The sequence below is a fragment of the Pteropus vampyrus genome, unplaced genomic scaffold (genome assembly GCF_000151845.1).
Source record: "Pteropus vampyrus isolate Shadow unplaced genomic scaffold, Pvam_2.0 Scaffold144, whole genome shotgun sequence".
In the NCBI taxonomy this organism is placed as follows: domain Eukaryota; kingdom Metazoa; phylum Chordata; class Mammalia; order Chiroptera; family Pteropodidae; genus Pteropus; species Pteropus vampyrus.
The window spans coordinates 1,199,944-1,227,063 of record NW_011888925.1 but is presented as its reverse complement, the minus strand read 5'-3'; the positions used below and the strand labels follow the sequence as shown (position 1 = coordinate 1,227,063).

General features: G+C 48.4%; 2 protein-coding genes, 1 non-coding gene and 1 pseudogene across 6 annotated transcripts; 3 read left to right on the top strand and 1 right to left on the bottom strand.

The window, feature by feature from the left end:
* The first annotated feature begins 296 nt into the window (after positions 1-296).
* Positions 297-15,897, top strand: STX5 (syntaxin 5). 3 transcript variants are annotated; one of them, XR_002782408.1, is made up of 11 exons: positions 297-445; positions 1,110-1,350; positions 2,388-2,458; positions 2,611-2,666; positions 2,782-2,852; positions 6,195-6,311; positions 6,412-6,468; positions 6,609-6,727; positions 7,202-7,308; positions 7,470-7,591; positions 15,143-15,278. XR_002782408.1 is itself a non-coding variant. In XM_011368678.2 (11 exons), the coding sequence occupies exons 2-11, from the start codon at positions 1,129-1,131 to the stop codon at positions 15,300-15,302; spliced, it is 1,065 nt and encodes a 354-aa protein (XP_011366980.1). In that variant the 5' UTR covers positions 301-445; positions 1,110-1,128; the 3' UTR covers positions 15,303-15,897. The 3 variants fall into 3 exon arrangements, 2 of the variants coding, with proteins under 2 accessions (XP_011366980.1, XP_023391547.1); XM_011368678.2 differs by having other exon boundaries at positions 301-445; positions 6,646-6,727; positions 15,143-15,897; XM_023535779.1 differs by having other exon boundaries at positions 313-445; positions 1,195-1,350; positions 6,646-6,727; positions 15,143-15,897.
* On the bottom strand, positions 10,486-10,604 carry LOC111744988. The gene has a single exon (XR_002782447.1). It is a non-coding gene; the product is annotated as a 5S ribosomal RNA (ribosomal RNA).
* Positions 15,898-17,305: 1,408 nt separating the features above from the next.
* NXF1 (nuclear RNA export factor 1) lies at positions 17,306-27,115 on the top strand. 2 transcript variants are annotated; one of them, XM_011368677.2, is made up of 21 exons: positions 17,306-17,472; positions 19,003-19,186; positions 19,405-19,558; positions 20,220-20,303; positions 20,413-20,517; positions 20,642-20,722; positions 20,838-20,907; positions 21,039-21,127; positions 21,255-21,362; positions 21,539-21,648; positions 23,446-23,482; positions 23,774-23,842; positions 23,920-23,975; positions 24,108-24,215; positions 24,339-24,397; positions 24,509-24,624; positions 24,735-24,777; positions 25,340-25,412; positions 25,912-26,094; positions 26,557-26,617; positions 26,756-27,115. In XM_011368677.2, exons 1-21 carry the CDS (start codon positions 17,445-17,447, stop codon positions 26,792-26,794), a joined length of 1,857 nt encoding a protein of 618 aa, XP_011366979.1. In that variant the 5' UTR covers positions 17,306-17,444; the 3' UTR covers positions 26,795-27,115. The 2 variants fall into 2 exon arrangements, with proteins under 2 accessions (XP_011366979.1, XP_023391545.1); XM_023535777.1 differs by lacking the exon at positions 17,306-17,472 and adding an exon at positions 17,724-18,010.
* Positions 19,704-19,822, top strand: LOC111744995 (annotated as a pseudogene).
* Positions 27,116-27,120: the final 5 nt, after the last annotated feature.

Here is a 27,120-nt window from a genome sequence, read left to right as displayed (position 1 = left end):
GGTGACTCCAGCTCTGCTCTCAATCTGCCCTAGCCTCCAGAGAATAAAGCTTCTAACGTGTACTTGGAGCGCTTAAGCCTCTGCTTCTCGCTCTGGGCGCACAGGGAGCAAGCACCAAAGAGGCTGCGGTCCCTTTAAGGCTCCTCCCCTGAGGCTTGCCCCGCCCCCAGAGCCCGGGCTCTAATTCTTAGGGGCGGGGTCAGGAGAGCGGTCTAGCCAATGGGGGGACGGGATCGTTTTGCGTTTTAGGGGGCGTGTCCTTAGGGTTGGCCCGGCTCGAAAAGGCGTGACACTGCCCTCTCGTCACCGGGGGTGGGGTTACGTGTGGGTGACGTGGCGGCTTCTAGTCTTTGGTCGGGTTTCGGCGGACTCCGCGCCTGAAGAGGAGGCGGTGACGACCCGGGAGGTTGCGGCAGCGGTGGCGGCGGCAGGCGGCAGAGAGGAGGTAGGACTCGCTCTAAGAGGGGTCTGGCAGCCGTGTCAGGTCCCGGCACCGGCTTTCCGGGAGGCGGCGATGGGCCGGGGGAAGGAAACCAGGGGCCAGCGGACAAGTCCTGCCGGCCCGGCTCCGGGTGAGCGAATATCTTGCCGTCCAATCAGGAAAGTCCCTATTGAGAAAGGCGTAGGCATTAACTAATCAGTAGTTGCCGTCCTCCAGAAGGCGGGACTTGTGCAGGGGTGGGACTTCCTGTTTCAAATAAACACCCAGAGATTTTTTTTTCCCCCCTCTCCGCCCACCGAAGTGTGTCCCCTTCAGGTGGTCCGTCACCATTTCTCCCCGAGGAGTCGAAGGAACCCGTGGATACTAGAGGGCCCAATTAGAGCCTGGGGCAGTTAGTGCACAGGCCGGGCTGGAGCCTCGGGGCGACGGGACCTGCCTTGGCCCTGTCTCTGCTTCAGGGCCCCCGGCCCCGCGCTGTGGCTACCCGAGCCAAGTTGAAAAAGAGTCAGAAAGGGAACGGCTTAGGTCCGAGAGGAAGTGGGGCCCTGCCCGTTGCTGGCCAGCCCCAGGAGCTGTGGTTGGCTTTGGGGCTCAAGGATTTGCTGGTTGGGGAGAATTTGTGGGGAAAGAGGTTGCCTGGGGAATGACACTCTCCCCTCCACAACAGTCCGAGGTTATGCGTCTCAATGATCCCGCGGAAACGCTACGGGTCTAAGAACACGGATCAGGGTGTCTACCTGGGTCTCTCAAAGACACAGGTCCTGTCCCCTGCAACTACTGGCAGCAGCAGCGACATCGCCCCTCTGCCCCCCCCAGTGGCCCTGGTCCCTCCCCCTCCCGACACCATGTCCTGCCGGGATCGGACCCAGGAGTTCCTGTCTGCCTGCAAGTCTCTGCAGAGCCGTCAGGTAAAGACCGCGAGTGGGAAAGGCAGGAGTGGGCTTTACTTAAATCCGGGAGAAGCTGTGCTCCAACACTGTTGACTGAAGTATTTTTTGTTTTAAGTAATTACTGCGGGAATCTGATGGAGAACTGATCAGGCTTAGAGGGGGTGGAAGGATCTACTAAGAGGTGGGCTCGCTATCTGGAAGCAAACATCTGAAATTTGGGGGGAGGAATCCCCTGGAGAGTAGGATTGCTATTTTGGAAGGAATTTCAGGAAGAGAGGTGGCTGCAGTATATTCGGTTTGGATAAGGAAGAAACAGGTTCTAGAAAGAGCCTTTAGCCCAGCTAGAGACAAGCACTTTGAATTCTAGTTCTGGTATAGTTCGACCACAGGTTTGCTCTGGGACCACGAGGAAGGTATTTGGGCCTCAGTTTTTAAATCTGTAAAATGAAGGGTATTTTCTAGATAAATAATTTTTATCAAAATCATTTTGTAGTGCTTTTTTAAAAATTGCATTTCCTTGTCTCGGTCCAGACTTTCTGAATCTAAGTGGGACCTGAGTGACTGTAATTTTAAATATTTTTACTGCTCAGCTCTTGTTAACAACTGCTCTTCTATATGATCTCCAAGAGTTTTCCAGTTATTCTTTTGGATTCCCTGATTGGAGTAATAGAATGGTAATGCTACCTGCCATTCATTTGATGTTCTCAGTGTACCAGCTATTTGGTTAAAATATTGTACAGCCCTTTAGTTTATCTTAACAACAACAATAGGAAGTGTGTGGATTGCCTTCATTTTATAGAAGAGGAAATAGAGACTTAGAATGGTTTCAGTAAATTGCCCCCCACCCCCTCCAGCCAGCAAGTGGTAGAGTCAAGATTTTGAACCTGAGTCTGTCTGTCTTCAAATCTGGCCTCTAAACTTCTACTACTGATAAAATTAGACCGTCTGGTGAAGGATATCACCAGTACTGGAAAGAGTATAGTGGACACCTGAGAATAGTGAAAGGTGGAAACGAGAGGGGGAACTAAAGTGTCACTCTTGACATTGCTTTTCAGAATGGAATACAAGCAAACAAACCGGCTCTGCGTGCTGTCCGGCAACGCAGTGAATTCACCCTCATGGCCAAGTGAGTTGAGAGAAGTTAAGTGGTGGGCTGATGCAGCATCCGAGGAGAAGTAGGCTTGCCTCTGGTAGCCCTGGCTGTGAGGGCTGGAGCAGTGTGGGAAGAGGCCCTCTCCTGCCCTTTCCCACCGTGTCCTCGCTCATGCTTGTTTGCAGGCGCATTGGGAAAGACCTCAGCAACACATTTGCCAAGCTGGAGAAGCTGACGATCTGTGAGTGTTCCAGGGATGTTTCAGAGATGGGGCATTGAACCAAAGAGGGCTAAGGAGCCGTACTCCTTGAGCCTTGTCTTTGACCTCTCCTGTTGTGGCTTCTTTGTCTCTGCAGTGGCAAAGCGCAAATCCCTCTTTGATGATAAAGCAGTAGAAATCGAGGAGCTGACTTACATCATCAAACAGGTGAGTTACCATCTATCAAGAGAGCCCAGCATTCCGGTCAGATCACTTCCATCATTTCTCATTGCTATGGAGCCCAGAACAATTTCTAGAGCCGGCCCGAAACATCCTTGCTCATCCATTGAATCAGTAAACACTTATTGATCATCTGCTGTGTTCAAAGCACCGTACTGGGCACTTGCCTTACAAGCATGAGGCAAGATTCCAGTCTTCAAGGGCTTATTGTTTAGAAGAGAAATCCAGCCCCATAAATTTAAGACTTACGAGTAGGAGGCAAGTGTACAGAAAAGGTCTTACAAAAAGATGAATGATAGTCTAGGGACTCCGGGAAAGATTTCATAGAGGAGGTCAAATGTGAGCTGGTTTTAAGGCTTGTGTAGAGGCAGTGGAAGAACATTCCAGACAGAGGAAACTGCAGAGGCATGGCTTATAAAAGAGAAAGTTCAAGTCTTTTCTCAGATGTTACCTGCTCCAGGAGGCCTACTCTGACTGCTGTTTTATAATCCAGTGACAAAAACTCTGATCTTTCTTACTTTGCTGTTTTCTTCCTTAGAGCACTTGATACATTTTAACATTTTCTGTAATTATTATGTTGTTTGTCTCTGTTCTTTCCCACCTACTTCAACCCCTTCAAAAAAAGAGAAAATAATGTAAGTGCCACAAAAGTAGAGATCTTTTTCTTTCTGCTTGGTCACAGATGTGTCCCAAATGCCTAAAACAGTGTCTGGCATATAGTAGGTATTCCATATTTGTTGAATGAATGAGTGATTGGCAGGAGATGAAGCTGCAAGGTAGATAGGTGGTTGTTTGTGAAGATCATTGTGGACCTTGCTAAGGAGCGTAGACTCACTCTTAACTGTCATGGGCTACAAGACAATTAGAACCTGGATCCCAGTTCTGTCTGAAAGACACTGGCGTAGCACAGTTCTGTACAGTTGCAATTCCTTCCTTTGCCAGCACAATGTAATAAGAATAAAAGGTGAGATTGAATGACCATGGATGGAGAGGGAGAAAAAACCTGGAGCACGGATGGGCAGAGAGGCTAGGAAGGAGCCTGCTGCAGTTGTCCAGTACGAAGATGATTATAGCAGAGGCCAAAGGGCAGACATGTTCTAGAGATGCTGTGCAGGGTAGAAAAGAGAGGGTTCCACTAACTGTTGGGGTGTTATTGCATAGGCGTTCAGGTACCACGACTTGAGTTCAAATCCCAGGTCCAGCCTTTGTGGTATGACCTTGGGTGAGCTACCTAACTCCTCTGAAGTTCACTTTCTTTATAAATAAAAAGGGGAGAAAAACAGTACCTACCTCACAGGGTTGTTGCGAACTCCTATGTTTATTTTCCAATCACTTTATTGAGTGCATTTGGCTGCCTGGTTCTGGGGATTCAGCAGTGGACAAGACAGTTATGTGATCCTTGCCTTTGGGAACTTCCTTTCCGAATGGGTGAACTAGATACTCTACAAGTAAACAGAAAAGACAATTTCGGTTAGTGGTAAATCCTTAATAAGAAATAAGGTGAGTGAGTTACTCAAGTGAGGGGCCTGCTTCAGATGAAGTGATCTAGGATGACCTGGCTGAAGAAGTGACTTTGAGACATGAGCGGTTAGAAAAAAGCCAGTCATCCAAAGATCTGATGGATGCACTTTCCAGAGGGTGAGAATAGGGAAGAGAAAGGTCTCAAAGTATGGTGACCTTAATACATTTGATAAACACGAAAGAGGCCAATGTGATTGCAGCCTACCAAGTGAGGAGGAGACCGGTAGGGGATAAGGTCACAGCAGTGAGTGGAGCCGGACCATAAAGAGCCTGCGTAAACCAAGTAAGGAATTTGGGTTGGATTCTACACTTAGTGGGAAGCTCTGGGAAGATCTGAAGCAGAGGGATGATGTGCTCTGGTTTAAAAGATCACTCTGGTTGCTGTGTAGAAAGTAGATTGTAAGGAGATTAAGCTCTAAGAGGAAGGTCATTTAGGAGGCTCTTGGAGATTTTTTAGAGACAGCCGACAGTTTGGACTAGGATGGGTTCAGTGGAGGAGATGAGTGAACCGATTCAGAGGATGTGCTGGAATCAGCTGGGTTCTCTGTGGATTCCCGTTATGATCCAGGCGGATTAAGGGAAAAGAGAGGATTGAGGATGGCTCTTCAGTTTTTGGTTTGAGCAACTGTGAATGATAGTGCCATTCACCAAAATGGAAGGGAAGGATCAAAGGGGAATAGCTTTCCGGGATGGGGGACTTAAGAGTTGTTTTCTATGTTAAGTTTAAGGACAGAGAAAGTCGTAAGCTGCTTAGCATGTTGCATGGCACATAGTAAACAAATATGAGGCTGCTGTTGTGTTCACACAGTGCCGAGTACATCGTAGTAAGCGCTCAGCAGAACGTGGTTGTGTTATGGCTGTAGGTGGGTTAGGGATATGTGAGCGTGTGACTTAGAAGCTTCTACCTGGGGCGCTGAGGTGGTAAACACTGCCATTTTCTAAGCTAGAACCCTGAGGGAGGAGATTTTATGGGGAGAAAACTTGGGATATAGTTTTGGACACATGGCTATGAGGGGGTTGCATCAACTTTCTAAAGTGGCAAGCCAGTCAGTGGAAATCATCCAGGGGTCTCGAGTGTGGTTGGGGCTGGGGTACTAATTGGAGGGATGTTAATTGGGAGGGACTATTGGAAGGGCTCTAGAAGTTACCTAGTTTTTTTCCCCGAGCCAATTTCTTGAACTACTATTCGAGACCTCTTTCCCCTCCCCCTTCTCTTCTTCCTCTAATCCCTCCCTGGCTGGTTGCCCTGGGTCAGCTTTCTCTGCCATCCCCTGGCAGTCTCCATCTCCCTTGGCAGGTTGGGTTGTGAAGTAGACTCAGCATCGGTCTGGTGTCGAAAGCCTCGCTGTGCTACTCACTTATCGTGTGTGACCTTGGACAAGTCACAATTTTCACTCTTGCTGATGCTTCTGGAAAACCATGGTGCCTTTGACTCTTGCTTTCCCCTGAGCACTACACCGGTGCTTTGTTGGGCAACATGCTCTGGGTTCAAAATTTGGGGCTTTTAAGTGGTTCTGTGACCATGAGCCTGACCTCACAGGTTGGAGTAAGGCAATAGGGTGGAGGCATTAAATAAGTAATTTATTTATCAATGGATGAGACCATATTTCTTTTTTTTCTGGCTCTACTCTACAGAGACTGAATCAGAGCAAACTCTCGAGCTCGGAAAATCCCAGCAGGCACTTTCAGTCTGACTAGTAGCTGCTAGTGACTCCCACTCTGCCCTCCCTGCCAGAGATGTCCATGTAAGGGAGATGCTGACCGAAGGCTCCTTGGATGATAGTTTTTCTGTTGGCTCTTTTTCACCAGGACATCAATAGCCTCAACAAACAAATTGCCCAGCTTCAGGATTTCGTGAGGGCCAAAGGCAGCCAGAGCGGCCGGCACCTGCAAACCCATTCCAATACCATCGTGGTCTCTCTGCAGGTGGGACCTGGGGTGGGACCTGGGGTGGGAGAGGGGGAAACAAAAGGGAGGGAGGGAGGTATTGTCTTCCTTTGGTTGACCCTCTCTCTTTTTCTTCTAGTCGAAACTGGCTTCCATGTCCAATGACTTCAAATCAGTTCTAGAAGTGAGGACAGAGGTGAGAATAATCTGTGTAGGAGGGATAGGAATCTGGGAGTAAGGGCCCAAGAGGGAAATGGGGAAGAGACAAGTGGAAGGGCAAGGGCAACAGGGTTATGGGCCCACAGGAGGGATCTCTTTAACATACCTGCTTTCCAGAGGCCTCAGGACGTTTGCATTTCTTCCCCAACCCCAGAACCTGAAACAGCAGAGGAGCCGGCGGGAGCAGTTCTCCCGGACACCCGTGTCAGCCCTGCCCCTTGCTCCCAACCACCTGGGTAAGTGACAGGCAATACGGGGAGTCCTGAGGGGCACGGCTCAGTTCCTCTGGTTGTGGTGGCCTCCTCTAAGGGCAGGGTTGGGTAGGAGAATGGAGGGGCAAAGAAGTTGTTAGGCTTTATGTCTCAGAGGTCAAACCTGACCTTGGCCTTCGGGATCCACACTTAGTCTCCCACATTCTCACTGTTGGCCGTGAAGTCGGTTACGTTTAGAAGAATGATAGTTTCTAATAATTTTTGTGCACTTGCTTCATTCACATTATCTCATTTAATTTTCACAACCACCCTTTGAGAAAGCAACTATTATTATCTCCCATTTTACAGATGAGGAAAGTGAGGCTCAGAGAGGTTAAATGACTTGCCTAGGGTCACAAGGCTAGTAAGTGTCAGAGCTGGGATTCAAATCCAGAGCACAGGGGGCGTTGAAACTGCTTTTAAACGATAAAAAGTGCCCTGTCTTCTTTCTTCCTCCAGGGGGCGGTGCTGTGGTTTTGGGGGCGGAGCCCCGTGCCTCGGGGGACGTCGCCATCGATATGGTGGACTCTCGGACCAGTCAGCAGCTCCAGCTCATTGACGAGCAGGTATTCAGGCTCTGAGCCGGGAAGGAGTCGCCCCTCTGTCCTCTGTGGACCACAAGTGTTTGGAATGTGCAGTGGGCGAACCGGCAAGCTGGGAGGGCCCTAAAGAGGCAGGCCCTGCCCGAAGCTGCTCCTGGTGCTCATGCACGCTCTCTCCTCTGAAGGATACCTACATTCAGAGCCGGGCCGACACCATGCAGAACATCGAGTCCACGATTGTCGAGCTGGGCTCCATCTTTCAGCAGTTGGCACACATGGTTAAGGAGCAAGAAGAAACCATTCAGAGGTGAGGCTCTCTCTCTCTTCCGCCCCAGACAGAGGAGCCTTCTCTTCCCTGTGGATTGGCATTCTGAAAGGCCCCTAGGGACAGCCCTTCTGAAGAGTAGAGTGAATCCTGCCCACCCACAGGGTTCAGTCCGCCTGCCTCCATCCATTCAGCAAGCGTTTATTGAGCACCCATTCCATGTCAGGCACCGTTCTAGGCGCTGAGAATATAGCAATAAGTAGAACAGCAATGTCTCTGTTTCATGGAGCTACTTCGTAGTGTATGTATGGAATTCAGTAGCGTGGGTGAGGACAGCGGTTAAAAAGAGTTGACAGGAAATTTTTGGACAGTAAAAGGGCTATACAGAGAGTTAACGCAGGATGATGTGTTAAGAAAGTGACTGACCAGGTACATCAGATTGGGTGGCAGGGAGGGCTGCTCTGAAAAAGACATGATTTTGGTACAGAGACCTGAATAACAAGAGGGATGCAACCATGCAAAGAAGAGAGAAAGAATGTTCTAGGGAGTGAGGGCAGCTAGCACAGACGCCTTATGATGGGACAGCCTTTCTGTATTCAAGAATCAAAAAGGCCAGCGTGGCTAGAAAATAATGAACAGGGAGGTACACGATGAAACTGGAGGCGGCAGGCAGAGCCGGCCAATGGGCGGGCTTCTCTGCTCCTCTAGCGCCACCTGCTGCTGCAAGAGGCATTTTATCTGCCCTCCTCTTTGGTACTTAGCATTCATTCATTCAATAAGTTATGTCAATACATCCTCGGACAAAAGAGGTAAAGATCCCCACCCATGTGGAACTTACATCCTACGGGAGGAGATCGATTATTAAGATATATAATAAGTGGTCCAGTACATATTTTCGTCCAGTGATAAACACTACAAATAAGAGTAGGATAAACTAATCAGGAGTGCTAGTTTTGGAGGGACAAGTTGTAATTTTAAATAGGGTAATTAAGGTCAACCCTATTAAGAAGGTGACATTGAACCAAGATTTGAGAGAACGTAAGGGAGTCTGCCATGTAGATATCTGGGGAAGAATACTAGGCAGAGAGAAGAGCCAGTGTGAAGGTGTTCACACAGGAGTGGGTCTGATGAGTTAAAGGGTAGCAAAGAGGCCACTATAGCTGGGGACAAGTGAGGAGGAGAGTAGTAGTACACAGGTAAGGTCAGAGGAGAAATGAGGGGCCATGTCATGTGACACCTTTTAAAGTCATGTGAGGCTTTGGCTTTTACTCTCAGTGACATAAACAGCCATTGCAGGGTTTGGAATAAAGGTTACACTATCTGACTTCTATTTTAAAAGGATCATTCAGTTGCTGTAATCAGAACAGATTGTAGGGGCCTAGGATAGAAGCGGGGAGATAGGTGATAAGGCCTCTGCAGTAATCTAGGCAAGAGGGGATGGTAGCTGTGACCAAGCTGGTGAGTAGTAGTTGGATTCTAGATGTATTTTGAAGGTAGAACCAAAAGGAGCGATTTTCTGATGAAGTAAATGTCAGATGTGAGAGAAAAAGAGGAGTTTGTGATAACTCCAGGCTTTTGCTACGAGCAATTGAAGGGATTTATGGCTTTTACTTGAAATAGGGCCGGTTACTCAGAGAGGAGTAGGTTTAGGGGCGGAATAAGTTCAGTGTTGGACGCGTTATCCAACAAGAGGTGGACAGTTGTATGTTAGACACCTAAGTGGAGATAGTGCATAGGCAGGTGCGTATATCAAGTTTGTGAGACAGGTCTAAGGCGAGAGTGGGCAGAATCGGATTTTGAAACTGGGTGAGGCTTGCGTGTATAAAGAGGAGGGTCAAGCATAGGGTCCTTTTCTGAACCTAAGTCTCATCTTGTGGGGAGACTGAACAGGAGCTCAGCTGGTGAGAGAGGAAGAAAAGCAAATGAATGTGGGGTCCTGGGAGCCAGGAAAGGAAACTGAGTCAAGGAAAGAGCGATCAGCTGTGACAGATTTTGTTTTTAGGCCGAGCAAGATGAGAGCTTCGAATTTAATTGGAGTGTTTAATTCATTAACATTTAATGTAATTTTTGATGAGGTTGGATTTAGGCCTCCCATTTTACTATTTGCTTTCTGTTTTTCCCATCTATTTGTTTTTCTGTTCTTTCTTTTGAACAATTGGAAATTGTTTTTAGAATTCCATTTAAAGTTGTCTGTTGATATTTTAGCTATATGTCTTTGCTGTTTTAAGTTGCTGTAGGGATTACTATATGCATCATTAACTTTCCAGTGCACTTTGTATAAATTGGAAGAACTTTGCATCTTTCCCCATCCATTGTGCTCATGTTGTCATATTTGTTGCATCTATATGCTTTATAAATCTCACACTACAAAATTATAACTTTTGTTTTAAAGTTTAAAGAAATTAAGAGGAAAAAATAGTCTTGTATTTACTCATGTGTTTACCGTTTTCAGCTCGTCATTCCCTCCTGAATATCCATTTTCTATCTGGCATCACTTCCCTTTTAACCGGAAGAACTTCAGCATTTTTTATAGTGCAGATCTGCTGACAAGTTCTTTTACTTTTCTTTTATCTGAAAATATCACTATTTCACCTTTATTCTTGAAAGATATTCTCTCTGGATATAGAATTTTGGATTTGCAGCTTTATTCTTTAAGCACTTCAAACACATCATTCTATTGTCTTTTGGTCTCTTGTTTTTCGTAAGAAGTCAGTCATATTCTAATCGTATGTAATGTGTTTTCCTCTGGCTGCTTTTCAACATGGTTATTGCTGATTTTAGCAGTTGACTTATTTATTGACTTATTTATGTGTCTAGATGTGATTTTCTTTTTTTTCTTTTCTTTTTTTAGGCGAGGCAACCCTTGGTTGACCTCACAGATTGCAAAGATCTTGTCAGTTTACAATTCCTTATTTTTTATTTATTTACTTTTTTTATGCCTACAGCACCTGGTCTTCCTAGGTGGTCTCCCATCCAAGTACTAGCCAGGCCTGCCCCTGCTTAGCTTCCGAGATCAGATGGGATCGGGTTTGTTCAGGGTAGCATGGCCATAGACTAGATATGATTTTCTTTGAATTTATCCTCGTTGGGGTTCTCTGAGCTTCTTGAAATCTGTAAATTTATGTCTATCACAAAATTTAGGAAATGTTTGGCCATTATTTCTTCAGATATCTTTTCTGCCTCTCTTTCTGGGAATATGTGTATCAAATTACATCTCATTAGGAGGCGTTTAATGTCAGCTTATTCCTGTATAAGTGAGGACAAATCTAATCACTTGATTAAACTGATGACAGATAATCTCTCCTTTTAAAAGTACATTTTCAGACGTGGTGCCATAGTGTAGCAGTTAGCACATCTGCTTTACACTCAGAAGGTCCTGGGTTCGTGCCCCAGTGGAGCCATGGTCCATGGTCTACAAGCCCGATGTCTGATCTCAGAAGCTAAGCACAGTCAGGCCTGGTTAGTACTTGGATGGGAGACCACCTAGGAAGACCAGGTGCTGTAGGCATAAATAATAACAAATAAAAATAAAAGTACATTTTCTTCTTCGCAGTCAGCAAGTAATTCATGAGGTACCCTATGATACCTTCCTCTCCAAAAACCTTTACCTAATGTTTCTAGCATCCATTTATGATGCTTGTCTGAATCAGTTTATCTCATTGGAACACATTTTTCTCTAAAGAAGAGCTTTCCTTTAATAACAGCATGAGCCAAATCCTCCTAATTAAGCTAGATAAAACCTTAATTATTTTCCTGCATTTTCAGAGTAAATAGTTGATGGAACGTTTGCCACAAGTAGTAACCACAGAGTTCTTGTTTTGTTTTTTAATTCTTTCTTTCTCTTGGGCGTCATTATGGGCTTAGGGTTTTTGTTTTTTGTATTATAATCAGTTAGGATAATGATTATTTTCGTGCTCAGATTGTTCCCAGGTTGTCCAGTAGGAGCCAAGAGGTTTTTTATTTTTAAAGATGGTTTTAAAAAAAATTTTTAAGGATGTTTGTATGCTAATAGGAATGATCCAACAGAGAAATAAAAATAGATGATACAGGAGCGGGGTGAAGGGGAGAATTCTTAAAATTACGTCTTGAGAAGGTGAGAGGAAGTGGGATGCAGTGGGCTTGGCTTTAAAAGTTGCTGGTAATAGGTGGGAAAGTTCAATATGTTGCACTGATGCTGGGGGTTGGTAGGTGAGGCGGTGGGGGTGGGGTGGTAGTTCTCAGAGTACTTTAGTCTTCTCAGTTTAGTAAGAAGAAAGGCTGTTAGTGGAGAGAATGGGGCGAGGAGGTGTGGAAGGTCAGAGGGATCCACAGGTGCACACAGCCCTGCCCACTGCTCATGCCTTTAGGAGACATCCAGTTCTGGTTGAACTTTATTCCCCACAGCACCTGGCAGAGCTCTTTTACCCTAGCTTGCTGATCATGTGAAGCCGGGTAGACACCTACGTTTGTATAAAGCAGGTTTCCCAACACCGGCCCATCGAGCAGCCGCCTCATTTAATTGGGCAAGGTAAAGAAAATAGGTTCCTGGCCTCACACTTGGAGATTCCGATTCCATAGGTGTGAGTGCTCCTGAGAAAGAAAGCGTGAGGGAAGGACCCTAAAGTATTAATTAGATCAAGGACTAGGAATTGATTGGATCAGTGTCAGCACTTGAAGTTGAATGGCTCAGAAGGAATTTTACAGTAGACTGAAGTATAAAAAGGAAATAACCAGAGAGGAAATTTGTAGGCAACCGTATGCACAAGAAATGGAGATCCTGAAAGGATGAATTTGAAAAATAGATATAAACATTCTTATGTTTGACTCCTGGATGCTAGTGGATCTGGATCCTCTTTAGAAACCACTGATTGGGTCTACGGCCATGCCACCCTGAACAGGCTCCATCCTGTCTGATCTCGGAAGCTAAGCAGGGTCGGGCCTGATTAGTCCTTGGATGGGAGAACACCCAGAAAGACCAGGTGCTATAGGTGTTAAAAAAAAAAAAAAAAAATAGAAACCACTGATTGGGTCTGAAGTTCTTCAGCATGTAGATTCCTGGGTCCCACCCTAGAATCTCTGGAAATGAGACCTAAGAATTTGCATTTTGATACACTCAACAGGTGATTCTTATTTTTTCTAAGGTATGCAAACTGCTGATCATTTTACTTTACTCAGTCATTTCCCTCCCCCATTTGTAAATAAAATTTCAAACTACAGAAAAGTTAGGAGGGTAGCATAAGGAGCATCTATATTTCTCTCACCTGGATTCACCAACTCTTAACATTTTATCACCTTTGCTTCCTCTTGTTCTTGTTTTTTCCGAATCATTTGAAATTGAGTGCAAACATCATGACATTTGATTCCCAAACGCTAAAGCATGCATCCTCCAAGAACAGGTATTATCCGAACAGCCATGATAATATTGTCATACCTGAGAAAATTAGCTGTTCTCCAACAGTATGCAGTACCCAATCCATGTTCACATTTCCCCAACTGTTCTAAAAACAAAAAAGGCGTTTAGCATTTTTTTCTCTTCAGTTTAAGACCCAGGCAGTATTCACACATTGCATTTGATTGTTACGTCTCTTTAATCTGCTTTCTGTTTTGTGACATTGACTCCTTTTCTTTTTAAGAGGCCAGTGTTTTTTTTTTTTTAATGTAACAGATCTAATTGGCTTTATTAAAAGATTTATGAATAGGGCAGCATCCCATCTAGCTACTGGAAGAGCACTCCCCAAGGCCACTGCTTGCTTGTAGAAAGTCCTGCATCTGTATTTGTCGTGATTAGATTCAGGTTAAATATTTTTGGCCGGCTACACAGGTGATCGTATCAGCACTGAATGAGGTTATTATCCCTTTATTGGTTATGACAAGTTTGGTCAGTTTAAGGTGGTGACCCTCAGACTAAGTCAGCTGTGAAGTGATACTCTGAGTCCTTGTGGATGTCCAGCCCTGATGATCCTTGCCTGACTCATTTGGGAGACTGTGTGTGGCAAAATGGTAATTTTCGAATTCCCTCAGTCCTCCTACATTTATTAGCTGGCATTCTTCTGGAAGGAAGGAGCTTTCTTTAAAATTACAATGGAATAAGGCAGTTTCTGGGTCCTCTTGAACCAAACCCAGTTACTCAATCACTGTGAAGTTTTGGGGAAACTAATTCAGAAACTAAAATCCCAGGTCTCCTAATCACAGTCACATAATCTTTCCAGTTCTTGGGCTCCCTGTCTTCTTTGGTTCAACTTCCTTTTTTGTTGTTTCCAACTTACACTCACCTTCCAGGCCTCTGGTTTTCCATGCTTCGCACAGCAGGTTCATCATTTATTCTTTCTGTTCAGCTTCTTGTTGCTCAGTTCCTTCCCTCTCTAGTTTTTCCTCTCCATAAGATATTTTGTCCTCCTCTCCGTGCAAACATTTTCCCTTTCAGTGTTCCTCAGTCTCGTCCTTCCTAAGCCATTTTTTTTTCTGCCCCATTCATTTTCATTTTCTAATTCCCCTGCTACTGCCTGTCATTGTCCCACCGATTCCTAATTTTTTCGCCACTGGCGTTCCTTTCAGTTTCATTCATGAAGTCCCATTTAAAGTCTTTTATATGCCAGATGGCATTTGCTGTTTTTCCACTTCTGTTAAGCACAGCCAGCGTGAGCTTTATTGTGTACAAGAGGACAAATGCACCCACACTGAGAAGTGCAATTATAGCCAAAAGCTAGGAAACCTCTCTGACATACTAGAGAGTCGTGTACAATCCAGCTCCTATATTTGGACAGAAATTAGCTCGCAGTCCTCATGAGCACCTTCCCAGGACTTTGGGCTTACAGCCTTCCCTGGCTCAGCCTTCCCTGTCCCTTTCCAATTGGATTGCCAGGTTCCACCAACTTTGCTGTCCTCACGGCTTGGAAAGTTCTCCGCTCCCAGGAACTCCCTTTGCAAAGACCAGGAATTTGTATTTGGTTTGTATTTGGCACATGCAGTTTGGCTGGAAAGTGTTCTCTCTTTCTCAGCAACCTTTCAAGAGCTCGCCCTTCCTCCGAGGACTCCTCTGTCCTCTGGAGACATGTTTTCCTGATGTAAGGCTTCTCTTCTCCCCTGACTGCCTGTCCACGTCACTAAGTTTTTCTTCGTGTTTCTCAGAACCAGGATTTCCTTACCATTATGGCCTGTGTACTTTTCCCCGTTTCAAGTGCAATACATATTTATTAGACAAAAATCAAATACTAATGAGTAAAACATTATAATAGCTCATATTCTGGGGGCTTAGTATGGGTTGGGCACTTTATATTTGTTAACTCAGGTAAGGCTGACCACAACCGGAGAGGTAGAGTTTGTGTTACCATTTTTCCTTCCTTTTCCGTTGAGGAATATGAGATTCGAGGTTAAATGACTGGCTTGGGGTCATCAGTTAATAAGTTGCAGGGCTGATTTTCACACGAAAGCCAAGACTTGTTTATATTACCCTTCCAGAGCTTTTTCTATACACAAAAATGGGGTCCTATTATATATGTAAACTTTTTATTGCCACATATTGTGACCATGTTTCCATGTCAGTAAGTCCACCTCAGTAGCATTCTTTCTAATCCATTGTCCTTCTGTTTCTTCTCCTCCCGACCCTATCCCCAGGATCGATGAGAACGTGTCAGGAGCCCAGCTGGATGTTGAGGCCGCCCATTCAGAGATTCTCAAGTACTTCCAGTCGGTTACTTCCAACCGGTGGCTCATGGTCAAAATCTTCCTCATCCTCATTGTTTTCTTCATCATCTTTGTGGTCTTCCTTGCCTGAACCCTCTCCAACTCTGAGGCACTCTGTGGGGGTTTGGAACTCACTTGGGAGGGCAGGTGGCCAGCGCTGCCACTGAGCCTGTGCAGGGTACTTGGAAGAAAAAGCCCTGTGTTCCTGGAACTGCTAAGAATGGCCACTGCCCCCGATCCCCCACTCCTTGCCTCTGGCCACCCTGTCCTCCCCTCACCACCCTCAGGCCCACGAAACACGTGGTTCTGGATTTGGACTCTGCTGTGAAGTGGCTGGAAGGGAGCAGAGGCCAATTGGGGGACCGGTGGGGGAGGCTGTCTTCACCAGGAGATTTTTATAAACCCTCCCCAGCCTCTCTCAGAGGAAACTTTGGCAGTAAGGGGACATGATGGATGCCCTTCCCCACATCCTGAGAGTGAGATGAGGAAGCGAAACTGCCCCTGGGACCAACTTTCTCATCTGGGTTAGAATTTGACCTCTTCTTCCTTTCTCCACCATGTGAGGCGGGGGGCCCTGAGCCCCTTGGCTGCCTGCACAACCCCAACTTTGGCTGCTGGTGACTCTCAATCTGCCAAATCTGCTGCAGCCATTTCTCCCAATTACAGCAAGACTGTCAGCCTCACTAGCTATGTTGTCATTTCTGGGTGGGAGCGTCGAAGGGCGTAGGCAGCAAGTGGAGCCCACTGCCCAGTACCAGAACTGAAAGGGTGGGGCTGATGGCTGTGAGGGGCCAGGCTCTGTGCTCTGAACACAGCGGGCTCCGGGCAGGGGAGAACCAAGTGCAGCTGCAGCACTTTATTAGCATGGCAACTTCCCTTCAGAGGGGGCCTCGGGTTCCTGATTGGTGGCAACTTCCAAGAGCCTCTCCAGGAGTATTTGGACCTGTTTCATCTGGATCCTCCAACTGGTTGGCCCTAATTGTTCCTTGAGCTCGATGAGGCAGGAGCTCTGTCTGCAGCCAGGAGTGAAAAGTGAAGAATTTGTTGTCAGCTTCAGCTGAGGCTCTTGGTCCCCTCCGACCCCCTCACCAAATTCAGCCCAGTCACAGGAGAATGAAGGGAGAACTATCTGGAATACCAACCCTCCAATGAGGCTAATATGCTTTGTCATTCGTGACCAGTACCCACAAACCTCAGTCTGAGGCCACTGGAGCCCTCCTATCTCACACACCCCCAAGGAGGCTGAAGCTGTAGAGACGACAGTCCTGGTACACTAGGCTGGCCCTAGTATTTGGTGGGGGGAGGGGGACGTCTAGGAGAACCCATGTCTTTTCTTAGCTTTGGCATTTTAATATTTCCTCTCCCCTTGGCTTCTGTTCAGCAGGTGGTCTTGCTAGAATCTTTACTACCCAGTTGGTACACTATGTGGGCCTAGCACAGCACATCAGTAGTGGGTGGGGAGGTTTGTGAAGCCAATTGCTCGCCAAAGCCTGACAAACGCAGCCTCTCATTTGATTCCGCAAATCTTCGTCGAGGGATGCATAGATCAGAAATTCATTTGTTTCACAAATATTTGTTGAGTTCCTGCTATGTGCCAGTCACGGTGCTGAGCCAGGCGCTGAAGAAAAAAGCCATTTATGCTCTCTCGGAGCTTATGTTTAGTTTAATTTTTCCTGAAAATCCATTTTACAGGCGAGGAAAGCAAAGCATAGATCCATACCTGGCAGAGAGCTGGGGTGAGATAACGCTGGCTGGATCCCCCTAGGGGTCTGAACCATCACTCCCGCTCTGAGGTCCGGGTCTCCAATTCCTTGGGAAACCTTCGTGTGACCCCTCTTTCCCATTCCTCTCGAGGTGCTGCGCTTCAGCAGCCCGCGCCCAGCTCCAGCGCTACCCCTCGAGGTGCTGGCAGTAGCGGCGGACGGATAAAAGCAGGCGGCGACGCGAACTAACCCCTACCTAAAGTTTGGCGAGCTCGTCTTGGGCGGGGCGTGAAGCGGCCGAGCCCCGCCCCCAGCTCTGCTGCTCGCCCAGTGCGCATGCGCAGCGGGCTGTGCGCTACCTCTCGGCGGCACCGCCCACCACCTGGGGACGTCGACGGCGCGCCGCGCGTTTGGTCAGATAAATGCGGTGGCGCCGGGCGTAGGAGCACTTCGACCTGGAGCGCCTGAGCGTTCGGACGTTTGGTGGCGTTGTGGCCCGCGCCTGAGCCCGCCCTGCTTTTCGCTGTGCCATGGCGGACGGGGGGAAGTCATACAACGGTCAGTGCTGGACCCATGTCGGGGAGCGGGGCGATTGCGGCCCAGGTGGGCAGCGCCGGCCTAGGCCGCAGCAGGGGCAGAAGGCCGCGAGGGGTCGGCGTCCGCGGGGAACGGCAGCGGCGCGGGCCGGGGGCGAGGCAGCCCAGGGGCCCGGCCGGACTCGAGGGAGGGCGCCCGTGTTGTTGACTCCGGAATCCTGGCGTTGCGAGGAGCTGCGGCTCGGAGCGGGTGGCTCGGCGGTGGGGTGACGAGATTCCTTTGAACTTTGTGGGCGGTGGATCCCTGTCAGTTCAGTTTGGCGGCCAGACTCTTTTAATGTGAGTCAGTGCCCTGCTCATGGGCTACCTGTGTCCTATTTTCTATCGCGTCCAGTGGGTCTTACCCTCCCCCCCCCCTTCGTCCTGCAGCGTTGGCTTAATATTTTAGACCTACACACCAACTCGATGTTCTCGACCAGGCATTACCCTGGGTCCAGAGTAGTCATTTGGAGTACATGACAGCCAAGGTTTCAATCCTGAGTTGGCTACACCAAGCTTGAGTGAGTTAAGCTCTCAGGCCTCATTTTCCATCCCTTTAATTCAGGTAGAAACAGTACCTGCTAAGTTTGTATTCGTGTGTGTGTGTGTGTGTGTGTGTGTGTCTGTGTGTGTGTGTGTGTGTGTGTTAAAATGAGATCATTCATATCGAGTGCCTGGCACTGGAGAAAGTTCTCAGTGACTGTTAGCTGTGCCTTCTGTTTATTTTTTTCTGGATTCATTTCTTGAAGTTCATTGTTTGCAGAGTACTGAGCATTAAACAGACCTTTTTGGGGAGTCATAAGTCTTTTTTTAAGAAGCCATTCCTACACACCAGGAGTCAGAGGGTCATATTTTTGGAGAGCTTTTGAGAACCCTTGCTTAAGCACCCTAGCTACCACTGGAGCTTGCATCTACGATTTGTTTTCTGAGTTCAAAGGCATTTCTGGCCAAGGAAGTAAAGTACTCACTCCCAAAACTTGAGAACAAGAGTTTTAAAGAAGCCCTTAAGTTCGTTTTTTTTTTTTTTTCTGCAACTGACATTTGTACTGTATAGGCAGAAGAATCATCCTTTGCTGAAAGCTGATGTAATCATTGTGATGGATTGGTTTAAGAAGGTGGGAGAGAGGTCATCATCCAAATATTGAGTAGGGTTAAGTAGATTTGGAAGGCTGAGTGAAAGCAGATTTTGGATGACTTTTCAGGGGGTCTGAGTTGTGTCCAGTTCTACTTTTAGATCACTCACACTTCCACGTTACATTTCTCTTCTCTGTAGTTCCAGTTTCTGCTTCATTTTTCAAAAGCCCTGGAGTTTCCCAGTGATATTTCCCTGTTGCTGCCATCCCACAGAGAGGGTTCTTTCTCTGGACAGGCGGAGGAGTTTGCGTGGTGGTGGCCTCTATAGTTAGTGTGTATCTCACCCTGATAGTGCAGGGTGCTGGGTACTGTGATTGCCACAGCAGGGCAGCTGGACCAGTGATGCGTTTTTTAATTTGTGTTCTGTTTCCAACTCCAGAGCATGATGATCGTGTTAGTTTCCCTCAAAGAAGAAAGAAAGGCCGGGGTCCTTTCCGGTGGAAGTGTGGTGAGGGAAACCGTAGGTCTGGAAGAGGAGGTGCTGGCATTCGATCTTCCCGCCTTGAAGAAGATGACAGAGATGTGGCAATGAGCGATGCCCAGGATGTTCCCCGAGTACGATAGTAAGTAGCTATTTGATCTGGTTTGAATTATTGACTCATTCATTTATATAGCCCTTTTACTGTCCACGTCATTTGTCTTCCTACCTACCAGAGCGAGAATTGCCAGAACCAGCTTAATGGTTGAACAGTCTCAGTTGTAGTCCTAATAACAGTGCAGCAGGGTCTTTGAGAAGACAACTCTTGTGTTTATGGACATTGTATTCTCTACTTCCACACAGCAACCCCTATACTGCACGACCCAACCGTCGGGGTGATAATTGGCACGATCGAGACCGCATTCATGTTACTGTGCGGCGAGACAGAGCTCCTCCGCAGAGAGGAGGGGCCGGCACCAGCCAGGACGGGACCTCGAAGAACTGGTTTAAGATTACAGTGAGTGTCTTGGGAAGAGATGGTGCAGGGGAGATGGGGGCTGGGCTCAGAGTTAAGGTGCTTCCTCATCACTCCACCAAGTTAGTCTTCTCAGCTGTTTACTCCACAGTCAGGTATCCATCCTTTCTCCTAAGAATCAGTGTCTGTCTACGGCCATGCCACCCTGAACAAGCCCGATCCCGTCTGATTTCAGAAGCTGAGCAGGGTCGGGCCTGGTTAGTACTTGGATGGGAGACCACCTAGGAAGACTAGATGCTGTAGGTGTAAAAAAAATAAAGGAATCAATGCCTTAGAACACCCAAAGGAAGGTTCAGAAAAGGAGTAGAAAGGATAGGCAGGATGGGAGGAAGGAAAGGCCATCTAAAGGAAAATGTGATAACTGGATGTCTCCATTTGGCTCAAGCTGAGTTGGGGAGGTTGATTTCTCAGGGGTAGGCAAGGTATAAATAATATCTTGGGACTTTGAGTCAGACAATTTGATTCTTTTGGTGAATATAAGTATAAAGAGAAAGGAGGTTAAGGAATCCATGTCTGGCTCCAGTGGAAAGCCTTTACCTGGTGCTTTCTTTAGAAAATCTTAAAGTTTGGCAAACTATGTGAAGCAATAGATTGAATTTCCTGTTTAGCCTTAGTTACATATTGTGCTCTTTCTTTCATGTAGATTCCTTATGGCAGAAAATATGATAAGTCGTGGCTCCTGAATATGATTCAGAGCAAGTGCAGTGTTCCTTTTACCCCCATTGAGGTAAGATAAGGCCTGAGTGGCTGGCTGAGCACCAAGGAAGGAGGCGGGGGCCAGGTGGGCCAGGGGCTCTGGGCTCCAAGTCTAATGCTCTCATTTTCTCTTCTTGTAGTTTCACTATGAAAACACAAGGGCCCAGTTTTTTGTTGAGGATGCCAGTACTGCCTCTGCATTAAAGGCTGTCAACTATAAGATTTTGGATCAAGAAAACCGAAGGGTGTGTATAAAGGGCCTGGCTTCTAGCATGGCTGGAGGCAGGGATTGCTGTTCAGGGCACTGGGTCTTGTTCCTGGTACTTAGGTTTCCCTAGAGTTCACCGTGCCCTTGTGTCTTCTCTGCAGATATCCATCATCATCAACTCCTCTCCTCCACCCCTTACTGTACAGAATGAACTGAAGCCAGAGCAAGTAGAGCAGCTAAAGGTGAGGTAGACTCAAGTCACGCGTTTCCACCCCAGTCCTAGTGGTTCTCACATTCCCCACTGCCTGCTCACAACTGCAGTGACCTGACCACTGAAAACTCTTACTTTCTCTGTAGCTGATCATGAGTAAACGATATGATGGCTCCCAACAAGCACTTGACCTCAAGGGCCTCCGTTCAGACCCAGGTAAGGTTGATGGCAGTGATTCTCAGATAGGCAGAGACAGAGGAGGATCTTTCAGGCAGGGAAAGTTTGAGAATGGTTTGGTGCCGATCCTGGCCTAGGCAAGCGCTCTCACTCCCCTTTCCTTCCTGAAGATCTGGTGGCCCAGAACATTGATGTTGTCCTGAATCGTAGAAGCTGTATGGCAGCTACTCTGCGAATCATTGAGGAGAACATCCCTGAGGTGAGGCTTTTGCCCCGTTAATAGATGGGAGGAAGCAGAGTGGGATAGGTTGGATGGGGTCGGGAGGCAGATCTGTCTCCGATCCCCTTCCTGGTGGTGCTGCCTCTAAAGTCTTCTCTCCCCACAGCTATTGTCCTTGAACTTGAGCAGTAACAAGCTATACAGGCTGGACGACATGTCCAGCATTGTGCAGAAAGCACCCAACCTAAAGATCCTAAACCTCTCCGGAAACGAGGTGAGAGTTGAGACTTGGTTGTGTTTTGGTTGTGGTGGGCAGAGGGTGGAGGGGACTTGCCTGCTGGTGGCAAGAGGCAAAGGAAGGAACTTAAGAGATGAAAGTGGCGTGGTGTGGGGATCTCGCTGGCTCTCTTTACCACGGTCTCTTTCTTGCCTTCCTCCCATCCTTTGCAGTTGAAGTCTGAGTGGGAATTGGACAAGGTGAAAGGGCTGAAGCTGGAAGAGCTGTGGCTCGAAGGAAACCCCCTATGCGATACTTTTCGGGACCAGTCCACCTACATCAGGTCAGTTGTAGTCTCTGTCTCCCCTCCTGGGGACCTTCACCCCCTGGGAGGCTGAGCTAATGCACCCTGACCAGTGCCCGTCTGCAGGAGATGTGCAGCCCTGAGCTGGAACCACCTGTCCTTTGGGAGGATCACGTGTTCCTCCCTGTCATCTGCCCATGTCGCCCAGCTTTGTCCCACATCTCCTTTCCCTTCTTTTTACCTGACTGTGTGTTTGCTGGTTCTACAGCTTTTCTTCTTCCTTCTGAACACAGCCTTTTCTAGAATCTCCCCACCCTGTTGTTCCAGGAAGGACATCTCCCCTTTTCTACCATCATCGGGGTGTCTCGTATGTGCCCCCGTACATGGAGTTGTCTTGTGCCAAGAGCCTGGTATCCCTGGGCTGAGAAAGCCCTCCAATGGGACTTCCTGTTGCTGGGCCGTCCCTCCTTTGTCCTGTCTCGGCCCCTCTTGTCCTTTTGTCAAGAGGGACCCTCTTCTCACGATCCACTTGCCTACAGATGTTGCCTGGGCTTTCCTGCCCACGCTGAGGTTGAGGCCTCCTCGTGGCTGGTGCCATGCAGTCTGTCTCTCTTGCCCAGTGCTGAGCTGGGCCCTCCCTGGAGAAGAAACCTGGGTTCCCCAAGAAATGTGACCAGAGCCGGGGCCCCGCCAGCGGGCGAGGGAATCCCAAGGCAGGTGCTGGGCGTGGAGGCCACGGGGGCATAGGCTACCAAGGAGACACAACTGACCCTCACGGGGGCGCTGCCCCTCCCTCACTTGCACACCTCACATCACCCTGCTTGGCCCCGGAGGATGGCTGGTTAGCCAGAGACGGGTAAGATTCCTCAGGGAAGGAACAACCTAAGACAGGCACAGTCGCAGAGGGGCCATCAGGAGAGAACTTGGGGGCCAACAGAGGTGGGGCATAGACCCTCACCCCCCCAACTTTGCAGGGGCCTGAACCCTCACCCCTTCTGAGGGAGGTCTCCTGCCCCCATGGCTGCTTTGCTTCCCACGCCCAGCTCAGACCGGGACCCAGGTAGCAGACAGAGACCTGGCCGACCACAGCTGCCCTCTCGCTGCAGCAACGACTTGTTTGCTATTTCTGCCTTGGACCGCAGGGAAGGGCGGCTGAAGGAAAGGGCTGTGTCAGGTGCCTGCCCCGCTCCGCTCCCCGTTTTTCAGAACGCTTCCTTGCCTTGTAGTTCTTTCGCTCTTTCTTTCCTCCTCCTCTCCACTCCCCTCTCTCTCTCCCATCTCTCCCTTGTCCCTGCCCCGTCCTACCTTTTCTCTTTCTTTGTTCCTTTTTTCTTTCTTTGCTTCCTTCTTTGCCTCCCCTCCTCCTGATCCCCGTCTTGCTCATCTCCTTGCCCCAACATCCCGTGCCATCCCTGTGGTGTGTTTTGGTCTTGGCCACGGCCAGACCTGGCAGAACTGATGGATACCTGTTGAGGCAGCGGAGCCCCTGGGCTCCCACCCCATTCCCTCCTCCCGGGGCTGCACAGGTGAGTAGGTAGAAGGTAAGGGGGGCAGTGAGGGGGAGGAGGCCCCGGGCTTAAAGCCTGGGTGTGCTGCTCCTGCAGCCGTCGGGATCAGGCAGAGAGAAGAGTCAGCCTTCAAGGCAGTCATTTCCGGGTGCCCCAGGTAAGGTGGGGAGTGGGGCCGTTTTTCTTGGAGCTCAGAGGTTTGGGAAGAGTGAGAGGATGAGCAAGATGGGATGGGCTGTCCCTCGGGTGTTGGTATATTTGCTCCTAGAGCAGTCCAGGAGGCATGGTGGCTCTGAAGCATCACTCACTTCTGTCCCGTTCTTGACAGCGCTATTCGCGAACGATTTCCCAAATTACTACGCCTGGTAAGTCCGAAACTTTTTTCATTCCCTTCTAACAGTCGTAGCATCTCTCACCACCAAGGTCTTGCCTAACGTACCTTTGTAGGACCATTAACCTGGGGACATGGAGCCCTTTGCGAATCCAACAAAAGCTATAATCCTTCCCAGAAAAATACCTGCTATCAGGATTCCAGGACCCTTTCTTGTCTCTTTTCCACTTGACCTCTGACCTCTTTCTGTTAGTTTTTCCATCTTATTCCTCACCCCGTCTTTTTTCTCGGGTTTACACCGCCACCTTTCACTTCCTTTCGGCAGGATGGCCACGAGTTACCCCCGCCAATTGCCTTCGATGTTGAAGCACCCACGATGTTACCACCGTGCAAGGTGAGAGAGTGGGCAGAGCTAGGACTTGTGTTGGGAGGAGAGATCAGTGCCTGGTCCTAACAGCTGTTTGATTCCAGGGAAGCTATTTTGGGACAGAGACCCTGAAGAATCTGGTCCTGCACTTCTTGCAGCAGTGAGTATCCCAGGGCCCTGGAGGTCGGGCAGGGGTGGGCTGGCCCCAGCACGCTCACTCTTGAGGACTATCAGGTCCCCTTCTGGATGCAGACTGTGGAGCACAGACCTTCCCTTTTGTTTTTCCCCACAGGTACTATGCAATTTATGACTCTGGAAACCGGCAGCGGCTCCTGGATGCCTACCATGATGGGGCCTGCTGCTCCCTGAGCATCCCTTTCACCCCGCAGAACCCTGCCCGGTGAGTATCACATCCTAGGACCTGCCCAGGACCAGAGTTTCTCGGCATGCCCAGGCCAGCATCTGCTAGTGTCCACGCTCCACAGTGCTCTGACCACTGCCTCCCTTTGCTTTTATTCCCCAGAAGCAATTTGGGCGAGTACTTCAAGGATAGCAGGAATGTGAAGAAGCTTAAAGACCCTAGTAAGTGTGTGATGTGAACAAAACAGGATGGGAGAAGGGAATGGGAAGGAAACTGTCAGAGGCCCAGGAGCGTGTGGCAGCCCCTAACCTCGGCTGCTCCCCTGCCCCCAGCCATGCGGTTCCGGCTGCTGAAGCACACACGGCTCAACGTCGTCGCCTTCCTCAACGAGTTGCCCAAAACTCAGCACGACGTCAATTCCTTTGTGGTAGACATAAGCGCCCAAACAGTAAGCACAGACTTCCTCCCTGACAGTCGGAACAGGGAAGGGGCGGTTGAGAGGCCAGGCTCCGGCTGGGCCTGGGGCCTGCGTGGCAACTGCTGCTGCTTCTCTTTCAGAACACGCTGCTGTGTTTTTCTGTGAATGGAGTCTTCAAGGAAGGTGAGAACCTTAGCAGTCCTGTCTGAGGATGGTTCTTCCCCTAGCTAGGGCCTTTCTCAGCTGCCCTGCTGCCTTCTCTCCCCTCTTCTTCCCTGACTTCCTGTTCCTATTCTTCCCCAAGTCACTTTCATTTGGCCTCCCCTCTCCGCCTGCCTTTCCTGTCTGGGCTGTGGGAAAGCCCATGATTAGGACACAGACTTCGGAGACAGACAGGTCTGAGCATCCATCCCAACCTTGGTCCGATGTGTCATTACTCTCGAGCCTCAGATTCTTTACTTGTAAAGGGGGGTTAGTAATAGCCATCTCTGGAGAGTAAATGGAGTGACTTAAAAAGCGCTGACACAAGGCCTGGCACATGAATACTCTATCCGTGGGATAACAGTGTTGTTATTGTTTTTTCTGACCTCTGACACGCCTCCCCACCTCTGCTCCTCTGCACACACATAGTCATCCCTGTCTGGCCCACTTAGGGTTCTTTGTATCAAATAAGACCACAATTTGAGAAGCGGTTTGTAAACATAAAGCGTGAGCGTCTCAGGGGTCATTGCCGTTGTTTTTGCAGTGGATGGAAAGTCTCGGGATTCTTTGCGAGCCTTCACGCGGACCTTCGTCGCTGTTCCGGCCAGCAATTCAGGGTGAGAGTTTGGCTTACTGCGTGGGGTCCCAGTCCCAGTCCCGGTCCCAGTCCCAGTCCGTGGCCATGTGGGAATTGAAGGCAGGGGCGGAGTCAGTCCTCAAGGTATTTTCAGAATTTCAGGAAGGTAACAGGGAACCAGAGGAAGGAGGAAGCTCCCGTAGCGAAGAGCTTGGCTCTGGAGTGGGGCTGGCTGGGTTTCTCAGCCTGGCTCCAGCACTTCTGGCTAAGGGCCGGTTCCCTCATCTGGAAAGTGGTGTAACTGTTCACTTCCTGAGTCTGTTGTAAAGATAAGAACTGTCCATGTTTTGGGGCAGAATGTATAATTCTAGTGTGTTTGATATGGGAAAGGCCATATCAATAAAATGATACAAGGTAATAGCTAAGAGTAGGAGGGGCTCTCGTAGGTATTGAAAGAATCTGAGTGTCAGGTGTCAGAATAGGAATGATTTGGGGAGGATGAGGTTATCTGTATAGCTAAGGTGCTTTTTGTCCCCAAGGCTGTGCATCGTAAACGACGAGCTGTTTGTGCGGAATGCCAGCCCTGACGAGATCCAAAGAGCTTTCGCCATGCCTGCGCCCACGCCTTCCTCCAGCCCCGTGCCCACCCTCTCCCCAGAGCAGCAGGAAATGCTGCAGGCGTTCTCTACCCAGTCTGGCATGAACCTTGAGTGGTCCCAGAAGTGAGTCCTGGGCATGTGTAGGAATAGGGGTAAACTGAGGTAGTGAATAATAAGTGCTCCTGAAATTTTAAAAGCCAAAACTTTTTATTGCTTAAAAATTACGGTCTATAAAAAAATGTGCCCTATCCGTAAATTAGCACAAAGTTTAAAGCCAAAATGAAGTTCCTTTTTATATACTGTTCTGCAACTTATTTTTTTTTACTTATCCCGTGAACATCTCCTCTCACTATAAAAATTACTTTAGTCTTCTTGATAGCTATTAAATACTTTGTATTCAGTAGACCATTGATAGACATTTGGATTTTTGCTACTTTTTCATTTGTATAAATTGTGCAAGAACGTATATAATTGTTGGCAAACTTAGGCAAATGTTTCTGTAGAATGGATTCCGAACTGGCATTTAGTGATCTGGGTGGCTGCATTTTGGTTCTAATGGAGGTGCCTGTTCTCCCCCCACTCCAGGTGCCTTCAGGACAACAACTGGGACTACACCAGATCTGCCCAGGCCTTTACTCATCTCAAGGTAAAGTTTGGGAATACGATGGCAAAAAGACAGGGCTCTCTGGGCCTTCAAGAGGGTCAGGTAATCTGGGGGTGGGGAGGGCATCGGGGTGGGGGGGATGAGCTGCCTGGCTCTACTGACCTTTCTTTTTTCTCTAAGGCCAAGGGCGAAATCCCAGAAGTGGCGTTCATGAAGTGATCCCAAGTCCTGCCCCAGAAGAAGCCCCCTGTAAATAGTCCTTGGATATCGATGTCTCCTTGTCATGGTTGTTGTCTCCTCCACTCCGGCCCGAGGCCACTCTGTGACTGTGACCGAGGAGAGAGGGCTGCTGGATCCCTCTCTTCAATGCCTTCTGGAAGACTCTGGAAGACTTTCAGAAAATTGAGCCTCACTGGTGCCAGGAAGCCAAAGGTTACTTTGTAGAACTGACACTAAACTACCTGAAGGACTGAGGTGCTTTGTGTACTTAACCCCAGACTCCTCCCTACTTTTTAAGATAAAGAGTGATATTGTATTTTGTGTCC